Source organism: Panulirus ornatus, chromosome 10 (genome assembly GCF_036320965.1).
Source record: "Panulirus ornatus isolate Po-2019 chromosome 10, ASM3632096v1, whole genome shotgun sequence".
Taxonomy (NCBI): domain Eukaryota; kingdom Metazoa; phylum Arthropoda; class Malacostraca; order Decapoda; family Palinuridae; genus Panulirus; species Panulirus ornatus.
In genome coordinates, this window is record NC_092233.1 from 36,993,104 (window position 1) to 37,012,839 (window position 19,736).

Sequence of the window (19,736 nt, forward strand, 5' to 3'; positions counted from 1 at the left end):
TCACTGAGAACCAATCACTTTCCTCTCTTCCTACACGTACACATGCCTTACATCCTCGATAAAAACTTTTCACTGCTTCTAACAACTTTCCTCCCACACCATATATTCTTAATACCTTCCACAGAGCATCTCTATCAACTCTATCATATGCCTTCTCCAGATCCATAAATGCTACATACAAATCCATTTGCTTTTCTAAGTATTTCTCACATACATTCTTCAAAGCAAACACCTGATCCACACATCCTCTACCACTTCTGAAACCGCACTGCTCTTCCCCAATCTGATGCTCTGTACATGCCTTCACCCTCTCAATCAATACCCTCCCATATAATTTACCAGGAATACTCAACAAACTTATACCTCTGTAATTTGAGCACTCACTCTTATCCCCTTTGCCTTTGTACAATGGCACTATGCACGCATTCCGCCAATCCTCAGGCACCTCACCATGAGTCATACATACATTAAATAACCTTACCAACCAGTCAACAATACAGTCACCCCCTTTTTTAATAAATTCCACTGCAATACCATCCAAACCTGCTGCCTTGCCGGCTTTCATCTTCCGCAAAGCTTTTACTACCTCTTCTCTGTTTACCAAATCATTTTCCCTAACCCTCTCACTTTGCACACCACCTCGACCAAAACACCCTATATCTGCCACTCTGTCATCAGACACATTCAACAAACCTTCAAAATACTCATTCCATCTCCTTCTCACATCACCGCTACTTGTTATCACCTCCCCATTTACGCCCTTCACTGAAGTTCCCATTTGCTCCCTTGTCTTACGCACCCTATTTACCTCCTTCCAGAACATCTTTTTATTCTCCCTAAAATTTACTGATAGTCTCTCACCCCAACTCTCATTTGCCCTTTTTTTCACCTCTTGCACCTTTCTCTTGACCTCCTGTCTCTTTCTTTTATACATCTCCCACTCAATTGCATTTTTTCCCTGCAAAAATCGTCCAAATGCCTCTCTCTTCTCTTTCACTAATACTCTTACTTCTTCATCCCACCACTCACTACCCTTTCTAAACAGCCCACCTCCCACTCTTCTCATGCCACAAGCATCTTTTGCGCAATCCATCACTGATTCCCTAAATACATCCCATTCCTCCCCCACTCCCCTTACTTCCATTGTTCTCACCTTTTTCCATTCTGTACACAGTCTCTCCTGGTACTTCCCCACACAGGTCTCCTTCCCAAGCTCACTTACTCTCACCACCTTCTTCACCCCAACATTCACTCCTCTTTTCTGAAAACCCATACTAATCTTCACCTTAGCCTCCACAAGATAATGATCAGACATCCCTCCAGTAGCACCTCTCAGCACATTAACATCCAAAAGTCTCTCTTTCGCACGCCTGTCAATTAACACGTAATCCAATAACGCTCTCTGGCCATCTCTCCTACTTACATAAGTATACTTATGTATATCTCGCTTTTTAAACCAGGTATTCACATATATATATATATATATGTGACTGAGTTTGGTAAAGTGTGTGAAAGAAGAAAGTTAAGAGTAAATGTGAATAAGAGCAAGGTTATTAGGTACAGTAGGGTTGAGGGTCAAGTCAATTGGGAGGTGAGTTTGAATGGAGAAAAACTGGAGGAAGTGAAGTGTTTTAGATATCTGGGAGTGGATCTGGCAGCAGATGGAACCATGGAAGCGGAAGTGGATCATAGGGTGGGGGAGGGGGCGAAAATTCTGGGAGCCTTGAAGATGTGTGGAAGTTGAGAACATTATCTCGGAAAGCAAAAATGGGTATGTTTGAAGGAATAGTGGTTCCAACAATGTTGTATGGTTGCGAGGCGTGGACTATGGATAGAGTTGTGCGCAGGAGGATGGATGTGCTGGAAATGAGATGTTTGAGGACAATGTGTGGTGTGAGGTGGTTTGATCGAGTAAGTAACGTAAGGGTAAGAGAGATGTGTGGAAATAAAAAGAGCGTGGTTGAGAGAGCAGAAGAGGGTGTTTTGAAATGGTTTGGTCACATGGAGAGAATGAGTGAGGAGAGATTGACCAAGAGGATATATGTGTCGGAGGTGGAGGGAACGAGGAGAAGAGGGAGACCAAGTTGGAGGTGGAAAGATGGAGTGAAAAAGATTTTGTGTGATCGGGGCCTGAACATGCAGGAGGGTGAAAGGAGGGCAAGGAATAGAGTGAATTGGATCGATGTGGTATACCGGGGTTGACGTGCTGTCAGTGGATTGAATCAAGGCATGTGAAGCGTCTGGGGTAAATCATGGAAAGCTGTGTAAGTATGTATATTTGCGTGTGTGGACGTATGCATATACATGTGTATGGGGGTGGGTTGGGCCATTTCTTTCGTCTGTTTCCTTGCGCTACCTCACAAACGCGGGAGACAGCGACAAAGCAAAAAAAGAAATATATATATATATATATATATATATATATATATATATATATATATATATATATATATATATATATATATATATGGGAAGTGAGTCAGTTGTTGTTCGCTGATGATACAGCGCTGGTGGCTGATTCATGTGAGAAACTGCAGAAGCTGGTGACTGAGTTTGGTAAAGTGTGTGGAAGAAGAAAGTTAAGAGTAAATGTGAATAAGAGCAAGGTTATTAGGTACAGTAGGGTTGAGGGTGAGGATTTCCCTCAAAGGCCCAGTTCTCTGTTCTTAACGCTACCTCGCTAATGCGGGAAATGGCGAATAGTTTGAAAGAAAAGAAAAATATATATATATATATATATATATATATATATATATATATATATATATATATATATATATATATATATATACATAAACGCCCATACATGCACATATATATATCAATGTATACATGCATAAACATACACAGACACATACATATGTACACATATGTGTACTTGCTGCCTTCATCCATTCCCATCACTATCCTGCCACACACCGGCTTTAACCTTTGCCTCAGACAGCTTAGGGAAGAAGTCTTGAAGGTACTTGAAGGTCGCAGACCCTTGTTTAGAACTGTGACATATTGTTTCATTATTATTCTAATATTAGTGTAGTAAACCACTGTTTCCCGTGTCAGTGAGGTAGCGCAAGGAAACAGACAAAGAATGGCCCATCCACTCATAAATGCCCCTACATGCACAAATACATATCATTGTATACATGCTTATACATACACAGACACATGCATATGTACACATATGTGTACTTGCTGCCGTCATCCATTCCCATCACTGCCCTACCACACATGAAATCCCCCCACCAGTACAGCAAGGTAGCACCTGGAAAAGACAAGAAAAGGCCACATTCGCTCACACTCAATCTCTAGCTGTTATGTGTAGTGCACTGAAACCACAGCTCCCTTACCACATCCAGGGCCCACAGACCTTTCCATGGTTTACCCCAGATGCTTCACATGCCCTGGTTCAGTCCATTGACAGCATAAGACCTAATTTTATGTGCAGTGAAGGTCTGGATATATGATAGCAGGTGCATTGTTGCCAGTCCAACATTTGGAAGGGTCTCCCATGCAGAAGTAGCAATTGCTTCAGTGGTCATTGGATTCCTACCAAATTCTTTGGATGGCTCTCTTCTGCCATCCTGCAGAAGAACACTATGAAATTGTGAATATGAAAAAATATATATATTTGTATATAAATTTATATCTCCCATGATTAATATGTAAGAGATTCTCTCAACATATTCCATATATATTTTTTTGATAGAATAAAAAGATTTTTTTTTTTTTTTTTTATACTTTGTCGCTGTCTCCCGCGTTTGCGAGGTAGCGCAAGGAAACAGACGAAAGAAATGGCCCAACCCCCCCCCCATACACATGTATATACATATGTCCACACACGCAAATATACATACCTACACAGCTTTCCATGGTTTACCCCAGACGCTTCACATGCCTTGATTCAATCCACTGACAGCACGTCAACCCCGGTATACCACATCGCTCCAATTCACTCTATTCCTTGCCCTCCTTTCACCCTCCTGCATGTTCAGGCCCCGATCACACAAAATCTTAAATAAATTTTAAAATTCTAGAAATTTTATAACGTGGAATTCCGTCATCCAAATGGAGCAAGAATTGCCTATCTTACCTTGTAGAGTTTTTTTTTCAGTGCTTGCAGGTGAAATGAGGTGCCCAGAATTTGTCTTGATCCCAGACAGGCATGTTGAAATATACATTGTAGTCCTTGCACATCTTAGCAGATGCTGCCACAGAATACTTTTACACTCATGAATTGATGAATTGGCTACAGACATAGCAAAATGTGTCTGCCAGATGCTTGCTGCATCTAGATGTCATCTCAGAGAAATGTATGTATATGTATCCACTTGGGCAGCTAGATCTAAATTGAACTGGTTGGCTTGAGACCCTTATATTTATGCTACTAATTATATTACTGGAAATTTCTAGAAGGTTCTTATCAGCTACTCAGCACTGAATCAATTTGGAATGTTCTGAAAAATAGGTAAATTTCAAAATATCACTGTCTTAATCTTAAAAGCAAAGTTTTAAGGGAATAATAGCATTTTCTATACTTTTTAGACTTAAACAAAAAATAACACTGATAATCCAGGAAAAAAGTAAATTTTGTTATGCACATTGGAAATCAAACAATTTGACGTAGTCCTCCAAAATTTCAATGGTTTGAAAAATTGTCATTCTGCTGTTAGATGCTTTGATCATTAAGGCAATCCATGCTGTACCTAGTGACCCATATCTGCGTATATGTTTACATATATATACACTTTCATGTCATTTATCATGTGATTTGCTACAAAATACATAAAACTGTATGCCAGACAATTATTAAGACTAAGAAATGAAGAAAAGGTAGAGTATATTATTGTATAGTTGAAAAAGAAATTTCTTCCTTGTAAACTCAGCCTCAGTGGGCTATTGTAATAATGTGGGGTTGTGCCTGATGTAGTGAAATTTTTTATATGTACAGGTATATTCATGTAATTTACTGTAAAATGTAAGAGTAATGTACATATTTAAACAGGTATTAAGAAACTAAGCTGAAACAGAGAATCTTATTATGTAATTGAAGGAGTCACACCCTTATTACAAGTTCAGATGCAGTTAGCTATCTTAAAATCTTGGGCACCCAGCCAATGTTAGTAACTCCTTTTAGTATGTGCACCTGTGTACTCTTTAAACTTATGGTTTATTTAACTTACTGAAAAATGTAATAAAGCAATAAATGAAACAATCATTAAGACTTAAAAGATAGGCAAATACAAATGATTGTCATTGAATGATTGACTGTACTAATGTATTATTTGAGCTAGCCATTGAACCTGTATCTGGCTCGGTATTCTCGCAGATCCAGTATTCTTGTTCATTTGAGTACATATCCACCTTTCTTCTCTGGACAAGTTATAACATTTTGAGCTCTCTATAGATTCCAAGAAGAGATTACACCCAAGTAACAAGTTCAATCCTGTCATATGTAAGCATTATACACTTGCTGTTCTCAAGAAATTATCAATTATACAGAAGCTTTATAAAGTGGCATCAGTGAAAGAAATGTGTGGTCAGTATAGTGTGTCAGTATATCTACCATCTGTGTCTTAAAGAAGAATTAGGAGAAAACACGATAGTCCTATACCGAAAGTGATTCCTCTCGAGGCATGCATTCGTCCTGTTATTAATTTTATTGCACTGAATCATTTTCTCATGAGAAAAATGAAAGCTACAAAGTACTTTAAATGAGAGGGAATTATCCTAAACTCACCATATGCAGATATGTGCTGTACGCCTCACTGCTCAGGACCACTAACTGTGAAGCTGTCAGTCCAGCATCTGCCATCTGCTTACCTATAATTCCACTCAGCTACAGGATTAGTGTATTCATTAGGATTAAGAATCTAATGGTTTGATGAGTGTTTTGTTTTAATACTCTTCAGAGATCTCTTCATATTTGTTTTATTTATTTATTGTACTTTGTCGCTGTCTCCCATGTTAGCGAGGTAGCGCAAGGAAACAGACGAAAGAATGGCCCAACCCACCCACATACACATGTATATACATACTCGTCCACACACACACATATACATACCTATACATTCCAATGTATACATATATATACATACACAGACATATACATATATACACACATACGTAATTCATACTTGCTGTCTTTATTCATTCCCGTCACAACCCTGCCACATATGAAATGACAACCCCCTCCCACCGCATGTGTGCGAGGTAGTGCTATGAAAAGACAAGAAAGGCCACATTCGTTCACACTCAGTCTTTAGCTGTCATATATAATGCACTGAAACCACAGCTCCCTTTCCACATCCAGGCCCCACCAAACTTTCCATGGTTTACCCCAGACGCTTCACATGCCCTGGTTCAATCCATTGACACCATGTCGACCCTGGTATACCCCCTTGTTCCAATTCACTCTATTTCTTGCACACTTTTCACCCTCCTGCATGTTCAGGCCCCAGTCGCTAAAAATCTTTTTCACTCCATCCTTCCACCTCCAATTTGGTCTCCCACTTCTCCTCGTTCCCTCCACCACTGACACATATATCCTTTTTGTCAGTCTTTCCTCACTCATTCTCTCCATGTGACCAAACCATTTCAAAACACCCTCTTATGCTCTCTCAACCACACTCATTTTATTACCACACATCTCTCGTACCCCTTTTTTGATAGATTCCACTGCAGTACCATCCAAACCTGCTGCCTTGCCGGCTTTCATCTTCTGCAAAGCTTTTACTACCTCTTCTCTGTTTACCAAATCATTTTCCCTAGCCCTCTCACTTTGCACACCACCTCGACCAAAACACCCTATATCTGCCACTCTATCATCAAACACATTCAACAAACCTTCAAAATACTCACTCCATCTCCTTCTCACATCACCACTACTTGTTATCACCTCCCCATTTGTGCCCTTCACTGAAGTTCCCATTTGCTCCTTTGTCTTACGCACTTTATTTACCTCCTTCCAGAACATCTTTTTATTCTCCCTAAGATTTAATGATACTCTCTCACCCCAACTCTCATTTGCCCTCTTTTTCACCTCTTGCACCTTTCTCTTGACCTCCTCTCTCTTTCTTGTATACATCTCCCACACAATTGCATTTTTTCCCTGCAAAAATCCTCCAAATGCCTCTCTCTACTCTTTCACTAATAATCTTACTTCTTCATCGCACCACTCACTACCCTTTCTAATCAACCCACCTCCCACGCTTCTCATGCCACAAGTATCTTTTGCGCACTCCATCACTAATTCCCTAAATACATCCCATTCCTCCCCCACTCCCCTTACTTCCATTGTTCTCACCTTTTTCCATTCTGTACCCAGTCTCTGCTGGTACTTCCTCACACAAGTCTCCTTCATAAGCTCACTTACTCTCACCACCCTCTTCACCCCAACATTCACTCTTCTTTTCTGAAAACCCATACAAATCTTCACCTAAGCCTCCACAAGATAATGATCAGACATCCCTCCAGTTGCACCTCTCAGCACATTATTGTTGACTGGTTGGTAAGGTTATTTAATGTATGTATGACTCATGGTGAGGTGCCTGAGGATTGGCGGAATGTGTGCATAGTGCCATTGCACAAAGGCAAAGGGGATAAGAGTGCTCAAATTACAGAGAAATAAGTTTGTTGAGTATTCCTGATAAATTATATGGGAGGGTATTGATTGAGAGGGTGAAGGCATGTACAGAGCATCAGATTGGGGAAGAGCAGTGTGGTTTCAGAAGTGGTAGAGGATGTGTGGATCAGGTGTTTGCTTTGAAGAATATATGTGAGAAGTACTTAGAAAAACAAATGGATTTGTATGTAGCATTTATGGATCTGGAGAAGGCATATGATAGAGTTGATAGAGATGCTCTGTGGAAGGTATTAAGAATATATGGTGTGGGACTCCTCCACACAACTCTATCTATAGCCCATGCCTCACAACCATATAACATTGTTGGAACCACCATTCCTTCAAACATACCCATTTTTGCTTTCAAGATAATGTTCTTGCCTTCCACACATTTTTCAACTCTCAGAACTTTTGCCCCTCCCCCACCGTGTAACTCACTTCCGCTTCCATGGTTCCATCCGCTGCCAAATCCACTCCCAGATATCTAACACACTTTACTTCCTCCAGATTTTCTCCATTCAAACTTAGCTCCCAATTGACTTCTCCCTCAACCCTACTGTGTCTATTACTTTGCTCTTATTCACATTTACTCTCAGCTTTCTTCTTTCACACACTTTACCAAACTCAGTCACCAGCTTCTGCAGTTTCTCACATGAATCAGCTACCAGCGCTGTATCATCAGCGAACATCTGACACACTTCCCAAGCTCTCTCATTCACAACAGACTGCATACTTGCCCCTCTTTCGAAACTTTTGCATTCACCTCTCCTACAACCCCATCCATAAACAAATTAAACAACCATCGAGACATCACGCACCCCTGGCGCAAACCGACATTCACTGAGAACCAATCACTCTCCTCTCTTCCTACTCATACACATGCCTTACATTCTTGATAAAAACTTTTCACTGCTTCTAACAACTTGCCTCCCACACCATATACTCTTAATACCCTCCACAGAGCATCTCTATCAACTCTTATCATATGCCTTCTCCAGATCCATAAATGTTACATACAAATCCATTTGCTTTTCTAAGTATTTCTCACATACATTCTTCAAACAAACACCTGATCCACACATCCTCTACCACTTCTGAAACCACACTGCTCTTCCCCAATCTGATGCTCTGTACGTGCCTTCACTCTCTCAATCAATACCCTCACATATAATTTACCAGGAGTACCCAACAAACTTATACCTCTGTAATTTGAATACTCACCTTTATCCCCTTTGCCTTTGTACAATGGCACTATGCATGCATTCCACCAATCCTCAGGCACCTCACCATGAGTCATACATACATTATATATCCTTACCAACCAGTCAGCAACACAGCCACCCCCTTTTTTGATAAATTCCACTGCAATACCATCCAAACCCACTGCCTTGCCAGCTTTCATCTTCCGCAAAGCTTTTACTACCTCTTCTCTGTTTTACCAAATTATTCTCCCTAACCCTCTCACTTTGCACACCACCTCATCCAAAACACCCTATATCTGCCACTCTATCATATAACACATTCATCAAACCTTCAAAATACTCACTCCATCTCCTCACATCACCACTACTTGTTATCACCTCTCCATTAGCCCCCTTCACCGATGTTCCCATTTGTTCTCTTGTCTTGTGTACTTTATTTACCTCCTTTCAAAACATCTTTTAACTCTCCCTAGAATTTGATGATATTCTCTCACCCTAACTTTCATTAGCCCTCTTTTTCACCTCGTGCACCTTTCCCTTGACTTCCTGCCTCTTTCTGTTATACATCTCCCAGTCATTTGCACTATTTCCCTGCAAAACTTGGCCAAATGCCTCTCTTCTCTTTCACTAATAATCTTACTTCTTCATCCCACCACTCTTTACCCTCGTGATTTATGCCATTTTTAGAATAATGTGCATGGTCTGTTTACTCTTCTTGTAATTTACCGATGGATTTATGTTTGGTATAATGTGATCATCATTTGGCTGGCAGCATGGTGTTTTTGCGTAGCCAACATTATACAAGAAGTGCACCTGCGTATGTTATAAGTATGCACAGTTCCACCTTGCAGTCCTCGGCATGTGGATACAGTCTCTAGTCATAGAATGCTACATTTTTTGTGTATATGTAGTGACTTAAGAACAGAACCCACATGAGACCATCACAAACACCTTTGCAAACTACTTCATCTCACCTAGATGACCCCCTTCCTCAGTAACTCCTCTGCTCTCCTCTCTTTCCATCACCATCAGCAAGCAAATAAGGAACAATAGTAAACTTAAGTGTTGGAATTATGTTTGTTTATTTTTTTGCTTTTATTTACTAGAATTTATTGTATTTTATATTTATTGGTACATATATATATTATATTATTTTATTTATTATACTTTGTCGCTGTCTCCCACGTTTGCGAGGTAGCACAAGGAAACAGACGAAAGAAATGGCCCAACCCCCCCCCATACACATGTATATACATACGTCCACACACGTAAATATACACACCTACACAGCTTTCCATGGTTTACCCCAGACGCTTCACATGCCTTGATTCAATCCACTGACAGCACGTCAACCCCGGTATACCACATCGCTCCAATTCACTCTATTCCTTGCCCTCCTTTCACCCTCCTGCATGTTCAGGCCCCGATCACACAAAATCTTTTTCACTCCATCTTTCCACCTCCAATTTGGTCTCCCTCTTCTCCTCGTTCCCTCCACCTCCGACACATATATCCTCTTGGTCAATCTTTCCTCACTCATCCTCTCCATGTGCCCAAACCACTTCAAAACACCCTCTTCTGCTCTCTCAACCACGCTCTTTTTATTTCCACACATCTCTCTTACCCTTACGTTACTCACTCGATCAAACCACCTCACACCACACATTGTCCTCAAACATCTCATTTCCAGCACATCCATCCTCCTGCACACAACTCTATCCATAGCCCACGCCTTGCAACCATACAACATTGTTGGAACCACTATTCCTTCAAACATACCCATTTTTGCTTTCCGAGATAATGTTCTTGACTTCCACACATTCTTCAAGGCTCCCAGAATTTTCACCCCCTCCCCCACCCTATAATCCACTTCCGCTTCCATGGTTCCATCCGCTGCCAGATCCACTCCCAGATATCTAAAACACTTCACTTCCTCCAGTTTTTCTCCATTCAAACTCACCTCCCAATTGACTTGACCCTCAACCCTACTGTACCTAATAACCTTGCTCTTATTCACATTTACTCTTAACTTTCTTCTTCCACACACTTTACCAAACTCAGTCACAAGCTTCTGCAGTTTCTCACATGAATCAGCCACCAGCGCTGTATCATCAGCGAACAACAATATATATATATATATATATATATATATATATATATATATATATATATATATATATATATATATATATATATATACATATCTATTTATATCTATTATACTTTGTCGCTGTCTCCCGCGTTTGCGAGGTAGCGCAAGGAAACAGACGAAAGAAATGGCCCAACCCACCCCCATACACATGTATATACATACGTCCACACACGCAAATATACATACCTACACAGCTTTCCATGTTTTACCCCAGACGCTTCACATATATATACTGTAGTTTTTAATGGTATATTTGGTTCTATGTTATTAATCCTGGAACACTATCCTTGGGCCTGCCAGATCTGATGCTTCTTGAGGTTCATTTGTATGACTATTTCAGCCCCTCTACCTTCATTTCTTGTTCAGACATCACCAAGGGTGAATGCTTCACTCTGTGCTCCTATCCCTTCTTTGTTTTTTATAATGTTTGTGTTTGTCTGATCCATGGACTGTGACAGTTTTTGGAAAAATAACCTATGAAAAAACAAATGGTCATCAGATCATGGTAATGCAGAGAAGCACCACATCTGTCAGCAGGAAGCCATTGGTCAAGAGAGTGGTTACCTTTAATATTAAGCTCTCATAATTTACAGGGTTTGTATTATGTTGATAAGGCAAATAACTTTTTACATATCAATTTTTAAAGTTTTTCTTTGCTTCTATACAATAACTCTCCCATTTGATTTTCTCTGCAATGCTTGGACATCCTCTTCGAGGTGAGTCAGGTGTGCATCCTGTCTCTGGAAGTTGAACCGTGTCCTATTGTTGATTTGGAGGGAGTTGCTATTTTCATTTAGCTGTTGATCATTAGTAATTATTCACTGAATACAAGCTGAAAGGAAAAGATTAATTAAGCAACTAAATGCAAAAAACTGAATGATTTTATCTCAGGTTTTGTTGTTATAGAAACTTTAATACAGGACTGGAATTTTTAGGGACACCCTGTTGAGTGAGATTAGTTTTGAATTGTTTGTAACTGTTTTATAAGTTTGGCTTTAACCCTTCATACGTTTTGATGTAGTGTATTCTCTAAAGGCTCTATCATCATTACAATACAGTTCTATAATTTGAAACCTGACCTTTCAGAGTGACATAGCTATTGTAGCTTAACAATGCATATGAAGGCTTATTTTCTCATATATACTTACAGTACTTGGAGCTCTGATTGGTAAGCAGACTGGCCGACATGTTGAGATAATGAATTCTTTTGAATTGAGTTATGATGAACTGGATGGCCACATCATCATTAATCGGGAATATTACACACTTAAAGAAGAGCAATGTAAGTATATTAGGTTTCTAACAGGTCTGCTTGGTAAGAAACAGTGGAGGTTGCAGAATGCTTTGGTTATATGGGGTTATTAGATACCTTGCTTTACTTCAGCATTTATGATATTTTTTCTCAGCTTAACGGTTAAGTAAACTGTGGGTTTTTGTGTTTTTAAACCTGTCCTAGGAAGAATAGCATAGTCTACAACAGGAAGTCAGGTACCCAACAGAGGGATCACTTCCTTGAACCTTTGGCCACCAAGGTGCTGCTGGTCAGAATCACTGTAAACTTTATTGCACCATTGATGAAACACAGTGGTATATGTTTCTTGAAATTCAGTCCATGTAAATGCTAAGTTATGAGGATGGTAAATATTGAAAGGCCTCTTTGCAATTATTATATTGAGGGAAATAAGATGCAGGAATCAGGGAGTGATAGACTTTGTAGTTGAGGCTGTGCCAAGCATGTCAGCAGAGCTTCATACTAGGAGATTCATTAAGACCTGCTGGTGCAGTCCAAATATCCAAGTTACACTCTCTGTGGAATGTTCTCAGGTATACTTCTCTTTGCCAACCTACTTTCCATGACTGTCATACTTTATATACCTTCCCATCCCAAATACCCCTCATCTGCTACCATGTCAAGAACAGTCCTTCAAGTTACTCACCCCATCAGAACCTGTTACCACTTCCCCCATTTTATCACTTCCTCAACATTCTCATTTGTTTACTTTTTTCTCACCCTGTTAATCTCCTTCCCAAACATCATCTTTTTCTTTCCTCTTTTTCAACCTCTGCACCTTCCTCTTAACCTCCTGCCACTTTCTCTTATACACCACATAATCATTTGCAGTCCTTCCCTGTAAGTGCTGCCCATTTACCTCTCTTCCCTTTCACTAGCCATTTTACTTCATTGTCCCACCATTCACAAACTGTTCTTACATGCCCACCTCCCACATGCTTCTCTCACACCTACTGACACTGGTTCCTTAAATACCTTCCATTCCTTACCCACTCACCTAGCTTTGTTTATTCTCACCTTTTGCCATTATATGCTTAGTTTTTCTTTTTTCTTTTTTGTAATTCTTCATATGTCTCTTTTACAGCTCACTTCCTGTCACCACTCTCTTCTCATCTATATTGTTTTTTCTTTTCCAAAAACCTCTACAGATCTTCACCCCTTGCCACTACCAGGTAATGCTTAGACATCCTACCAACTGCCCCTCTCAGCACATTGACATCCAGAAGTATCTTTTGCACACTTATTGATTAGTATGTGATCTAGAATTACCCACTGATCATCTTTCCTGCTCACATGTCCTTTTTTTAAGCCAGGTATTCCTAATTACCCTTTTAGCACAAGACTCCAAACATTTTTCACTATTTCCATTCACTTTAATGGCTATTCCATCTCCTCCCCATTACACCTTCTTCTGCTACATAAATCACACATCACTAATACCAGTTTCTTGCATTAAAACTGTTGGCACTGTCGCACGGTTGCTCTCAGAACACTTGCTTTTCTTGATTTTTCTTCTCATTGTAGTGTGCATAAGTATTGATGGTCACCCATCTCTGGCAGTCTACTGTGATCTTTACCCGCATTAGTCCTGAACTTGCACGTTCCCACAACTGCTTCTGCAATAGTTCAGCCTCTTCCTCAGCTTTTGACCTCACATCAACCCCTGACTTTACTCCCAAGACATCCCTGAAACATTCTTTCTTTTTACCCTCCATATGGCAATCAAGGGGGAGGGGGCAAATGTTCAGGTTGTGATGAAGAATGTGTGGAGAGAATGTTATCTTGGAGAGCAAAAATGGATATGTTTGAAAAAATAGTAGTTCCAACAATATTATATAGGTGCAAGGCATGGGCTATCGGTAGGGTTGTATGGAGGAGGATGGATGTGTTGGAAATGAAATGTTTGAGGACAGTATGTGGTGTGAGGTGGTTTGATGAAACAATAAGAGTGTGGTTGAGAAAGCAGAAGAGGGTGTGTTGAAATGGTTTGGGCACTGAGAGAATGAATGAGGAAAGGTTGACAAAGAGGATATATGCATCAGAGGTGGGGGGAACAAGGAGAAGCAGGAGACTAAATTGGAGTTGGAAGGATGGAGTGAGAAATATTTTGAGCGATTGGAGCCTGATCATACAGGATGGTGAGAGGCATGCAAGGAATAGAGTGAATTGGAATGATGTGGTATACTGTCAGTGAACTAAACCAGGGCATATGAAGTGTCTGGGGTAAACCATCTCTCTTACCTTTTCTTTACTTTCTCAATCAAACCACCTCACACCACATATTGTCCTCAAATATTTCATTTCCAACACATCCACTTTCCTTCATACAACCCTATCTATAGCCCTTTCCTTGCAACCTTGTAATGTTGTTGGAAGTACTATTCCTTCAAACATACCCATTTTTGCTCTCTGCAGTAGCATTCTCTCTTTCCTTACATTCTTCATTGCTGCCAGAACCTTCTCCCCCTTCCCCACCATATGACTCACTTCCACTTACATAGTTCCATTTGTTTCCAAGTCCACTCGCAGGTATCAAAAATACTTGATTTTCTCCACTTTTTCTTCATTCAAACTCATATCCCAACTAACTTGTCCATGAACCCTGCTGAACCTAATAACTATTCTTTTATTCATATTTACTCTCAGCTTTCTCCTTTTACACCCTTTTCCAAACTCAGTCAACAACTTATGCAGTTTCTCACTTGAATCAGCCACCAGTGCTGTATCATCATTGAACACCAACTGACTCACTTTGTGGGCCCTCTTATCCCCAACAGACTGCATTCTCACCCCTCTGTTCAACACTCTTACATTTACCTCCCTAACCACTGCATTCATAAACAAATTAAACAACCATGGTAACATCACACACCCCTCCCACAGACCAAACTTCACTGGTAAGCAATCACTATTCTTGCTCATACACACGCGTTACGCCCTTGATGAAAACTTCTCTACTTCTAACAGTTTCCCTCCCACACGATATATTCATGATACCTTCCATAAGGCATCTTTATCAGTCCTGTCATATGCCTTATCCAGATCTATAAATGCCTCATACAAATCCATCAACCACTTCTGAAACCACACTGCTCCTCCGCAATCTTATGCTCTGTACATGCCTTCACCCTCTCCCTCAGTACTCTCCTATACAATTTTCCTGGTGTACTCAAGAAAGTTATGCCTCTATAGTTTGAACACTCATGTTTATCCCTTTTGCTTTTGGACAGTGGCACTATACATGCACTCCTCTATTCCTCAGGCACTTCACCATGATCCATAAATGCATTGAATATCCTTACCAACCAATCAACAACAGATTCACCCCCATTTTTAATAGATTCTACTACAGTACCATCTGCTCCTGCTGCCTTACTGAATTTCATCTTCTGCAAGGCCTTTACCACCTCTTCTCTTTCCATCACACCACTCTCCCTGACTCCTTGCGCACCACCCTGACCAAAATACCCTATCTGCAAGTCTATCATCAAAGACATTAAACAGTACTTCAAAGTACTCACTCCATCTCCTCACTCCATCACTACGTGTTATAACTTCCCCTTTTGTGCCCTTCACTGATGTTCCCATTTGTTCTCTTGTCTTTCTCACATTATTTACGTCCCTTCAAAACCTCTTTTTATTCTTCCTAAATTTTAATGGTACTTTCTCACCCCAACTCTCATTTGTCTTCTTTTTCATCCCTTGCACCTTCCTCTTGACCATCCACTGGTTTCTCTTATACATCTCCCATTCATTTGTTTGCACTTTTTTTTTTTTAGTTCCTTCCAAATGCCTTTTTTTTCTCTTTCACTAGCATCTTCACTTCATCCCACCACTCAGTACCCTTTCTAATCTGCCCACCTCTTACCCTTCACATGCCTCAGGTATCTCCTGCATCTGCCATCATTGCTTCCCAAATTCCTCCCATTCCTCATCCACTCTCCTTACTTCATTTACTCTCACCTTTTGGTATTCCACACTCAATCTTTCCTGATGTTTCTTCACACAAGTTTCCTTTCCAAGTTCACTTACTCTCAACTCTCTTCTCACTGACATTGTCTTCTATTTTTTGGACTTCTATGAATCTTCACCTTCACCTCCACAAGATAGTGACCAGACATCCCACCAGCTGCCCCTTTCAGCACAGTTACATTCAAAAGTCTCTCTTTTACATGCCAATAATTTAATACGTGATCTAACAATACCCTTTGATCATCTCTTTAACTCACGTATGTATACTTGTGTATATCTCTTTTTTTAAACCAGGTTTTTCAAATCACCAGTCTTTTTCAGCTCACAAATCCACAAGCTCTTCACCATTTCCTTTTACAACTCTGAGTACTCCATGTGCTCCAGTTATACCTTTAACTGCCACATTACTAACCTTCACATTGAAAACTGCTGACACCTTTACTTGGCTGGTACTAGAACGCTTGAGTCTCATGATCTCTCTTCTCATAACCACATGCATAAGCACAAACAACACCTATCTCTTGCCTTCCACTTTCAGTTTAACTCATATCAATCTGGAATTTACTTTCTTGCACTCTATCACACACTCCTACAACTCTCTTTTTAAACCAGGTATTCCCAGTCACCAGTCTTTTCTCATCTCACAAATCCACAAGCTCTTCATCATTTCCTTTCACAACTCTGAATACTCCATGCGCTCTAGTTATACCCCTCAACTGCCACATTACTCACCTTCTCATTAAGAACTGCTGACACACTTTCTCAGCCACTACCACAACACTTGAGTCTCATGATCTTTCTTCTCATAACCATGTGCATAAGTTCAAATAATCACTCATCTCTTGCCTTCCACTTTCAGTTTAACTCGCATCAATCTTGAACTTACTTTCTTGCTCTCTTTTCACACACACTCCCACAACTGCTTCAGGAGTAGTGTTACTTTCACCTTTGCTCTTGTCCTCTCACTAACCCCTGACTTTGCTTCAAAGATGTTTCCAAACCATTCTACCCCTTTACCGTTAAGCTTCATTTCACTAAGAGCCAGAGCCTCCAGGTATCTTTCCTCTAACATACTACCTATATCTCCTTTCTTTTCATCTTGTTTATGTCTACACTCATTTATACATCTGTCTTACCCATCGAGGAGGATGAGTACTCCCCTCTTGACTCCTTTTGTTCCCTCTTCTAGAAATTGAAATACAAGAAGGGGAGGATTTTCAGTCCCCCATTATCGACCCATTTAGTTGCCTCTATGACACGCGGGAAATACACATTTGCCATTTCCCATGTTAGCAAGGTAGCATCAAGAACAGGGGACTTAGCCTTAGATAGAAAATCGTCTTTTGGCAGGGAATGCATGTTAAGTATTCTTTCTTCCCAATCCCCAGAGCATGTGAAACGTCTGGGGTAAACCATGGAAAGGTCTGTTAGGCGGGTGAAAGGAGGGCAAGGAATAGAGTGAATTGGAGCGATGTGGTATACCGGGGTTGACGTGCTGTCAGTGGATTGAATCAGGGCATGTGAAGCATCTGGGGTAAACCATGGAAAACTGTGTAGGTATGTATATTTGCGTGTGTGGACGTATGTATATACATGTTTATGGGGGGGGTTGGGCCATTTCTTTCGTCTGTTTCCTTGTGCTACCTCGCAAACGCGGGAGACAGCGACAAAGTATGATAAATAATAATAATATGTATGTATTCCTCACGTGTCGTAGAAGGCGACTAAAGGGGACGGGAGCGGGGTGCTGGAAACCCTTCCCTCCTTGTATTGTAACTTTCTAAAAGGGGAAACAGAAGAAGGAGTCACGCGGGGAGTGCTTATCCTCCTCGAAGGCTCAGATTGGGGTGTCTAAATGTGTGTGGATGTAACCAAGATGAGAAAAAAGGAGAGATAGGTAGTATGTTTGAGGAAAGGAACCTGGATGTTTTGGCTCTGAATGAAACGAAGCTCAAGGGTAAAGGGGAAGAGTGATTTGGGAATGTAGTAAAGTCAGGGGTTAGTGAGAGGACAAGGGCAAGGGAAGGAGTAGCACTACTCCTGAAACAGGAGTTGTGGGAGTATGTGATAGAGTGTAAGAAAGTAAACTCTAGATTGATATGGGTAAAACTGAAAGTTGATGGAGAGAGATGGGTGATTATTGGTGCATATGCACCTGGGCATGAGAAGAAATATCATGAGGGGCAAGTGTTTTGGGAGCAGCTGAATGAGTGTGTTAGTAGTTTTGATGCACGAGACCGGGTTATAGTGATGGGTGATTTGAATGGAAAGGTGAGTAATGTGGCAGTTGAGGGAATAATTGGTATGCATGGGGTGTTCAGTGTTGTAAATGGAAATGGTGAAGATCTTGTAGATTTCTGTGCTGAAAAAGGACTGGTGATTGGGAATACTGGTTTAAAAAGAGAGATATACATAAATATTCTGATGTAAGTAGGAGAGATGGCCAGAGAGGGTTCTTGAATTACTTGTTAATTGATAAGCGTGCGAAGGAGAGACTTTTGGATGTTAATGTGCTGATAGGTGCAACTGGAGGGATGTCTGATCATTATCTTGTGGAGGCGAAGGTGAAGATTTGTGGGGGTTTTCAGAAAAGAAGAGAGAATGTTGGGGTGAAGAGAGTGGTGAGAGTAAGTGAGCTTGGGAAGGAGACTTGTGTGAGGAAGTACCAGGAGAGACTGAGTACAGAATGGAAAAAGTTGAGAACGAAGGAGGTAAAGGGAGTGGGAGAGGAATGGGATGTATTTAGGGAAGCAGTGATGGCTTGCACAAAAGATGCTTGTGGCATGAAAAGTGTGGGAGGTGGGCAGATTAGAAAGGGTAGTGAGTGGTGGGATGAAGAAGTAAGATTATTAGTGAAAGAGAAGAGAGAGGCATTTGGACAATGTTTGCAGGGAAATAATGCCAATGAGTGGGAGATTTATAAAAGAAAGAGGCAGGAGGTCAAGAGAAAGGTGCAAGAGGTGAAAAAGAGGTCAAGAGAAAGGTGCAAGAGGTGAAAAAGAGGGCAAATGAGAGTTGGGGTGAGAGTATCATTAAATTTTAGGTAGAATAAAAAGATGTTTTGGAAGGAGGTAAATAAAGTGCGTAAGACAGTGGAACAAATGGGAACTTCAGTGAAGGGGGCTAATGGGCAGGTGATAACAAGTAGTGGTGATGTGAGAAGGAGATGGAGTGAGTATTTTAAAGGTTTGTTGAATGTGTCTGATGATAAAGTGGCAGATATAGGGTGTTTTGGTCGAGTTGGTGTGCAAAGTGAGAGGGTTAGGGAAAATGATTTTTTAAACAGAGAAGAGGTAGTAAAAGCGTTGCGGGAAATGAAAGCTGGCTAGGCAGCGGGTTTGGATGGTATTGCAGTGAAATTTATTAAAAAAAGGGGGTGACTGTATTGTTGACTGGTTGGTAAGGTTATTTAATATATGTGAGGTGCCTGAGGATTGGCGGAATGCTTGCATAGTGCCATTGTACGAAGGTAAAGGGGACAAAGGCGAGTGCTCAAAT

General features: G+C 40.6%; 1 protein-coding gene across 1 annotated transcript in view; it reads left to right on the plus strand.

Moving 5' to 3' along the window:
- CSN6 (COP9 signalosome subunit 6) overlaps nt 1-19,736 on the plus strand; it is a 204,364-nt gene that overhangs the window by 104,105 nt on the left and 80,523 nt on the right. The window contains exon 4 of the mRNA XM_071665791.1: nt 12,126-12,257. Coding sequence (XP_071521892.1) covers nt 12,126-12,257 — 132 coding nt within the window. The remainder of the gene's footprint in view (nt 1-12,125; nt 12,258-19,736) is intronic.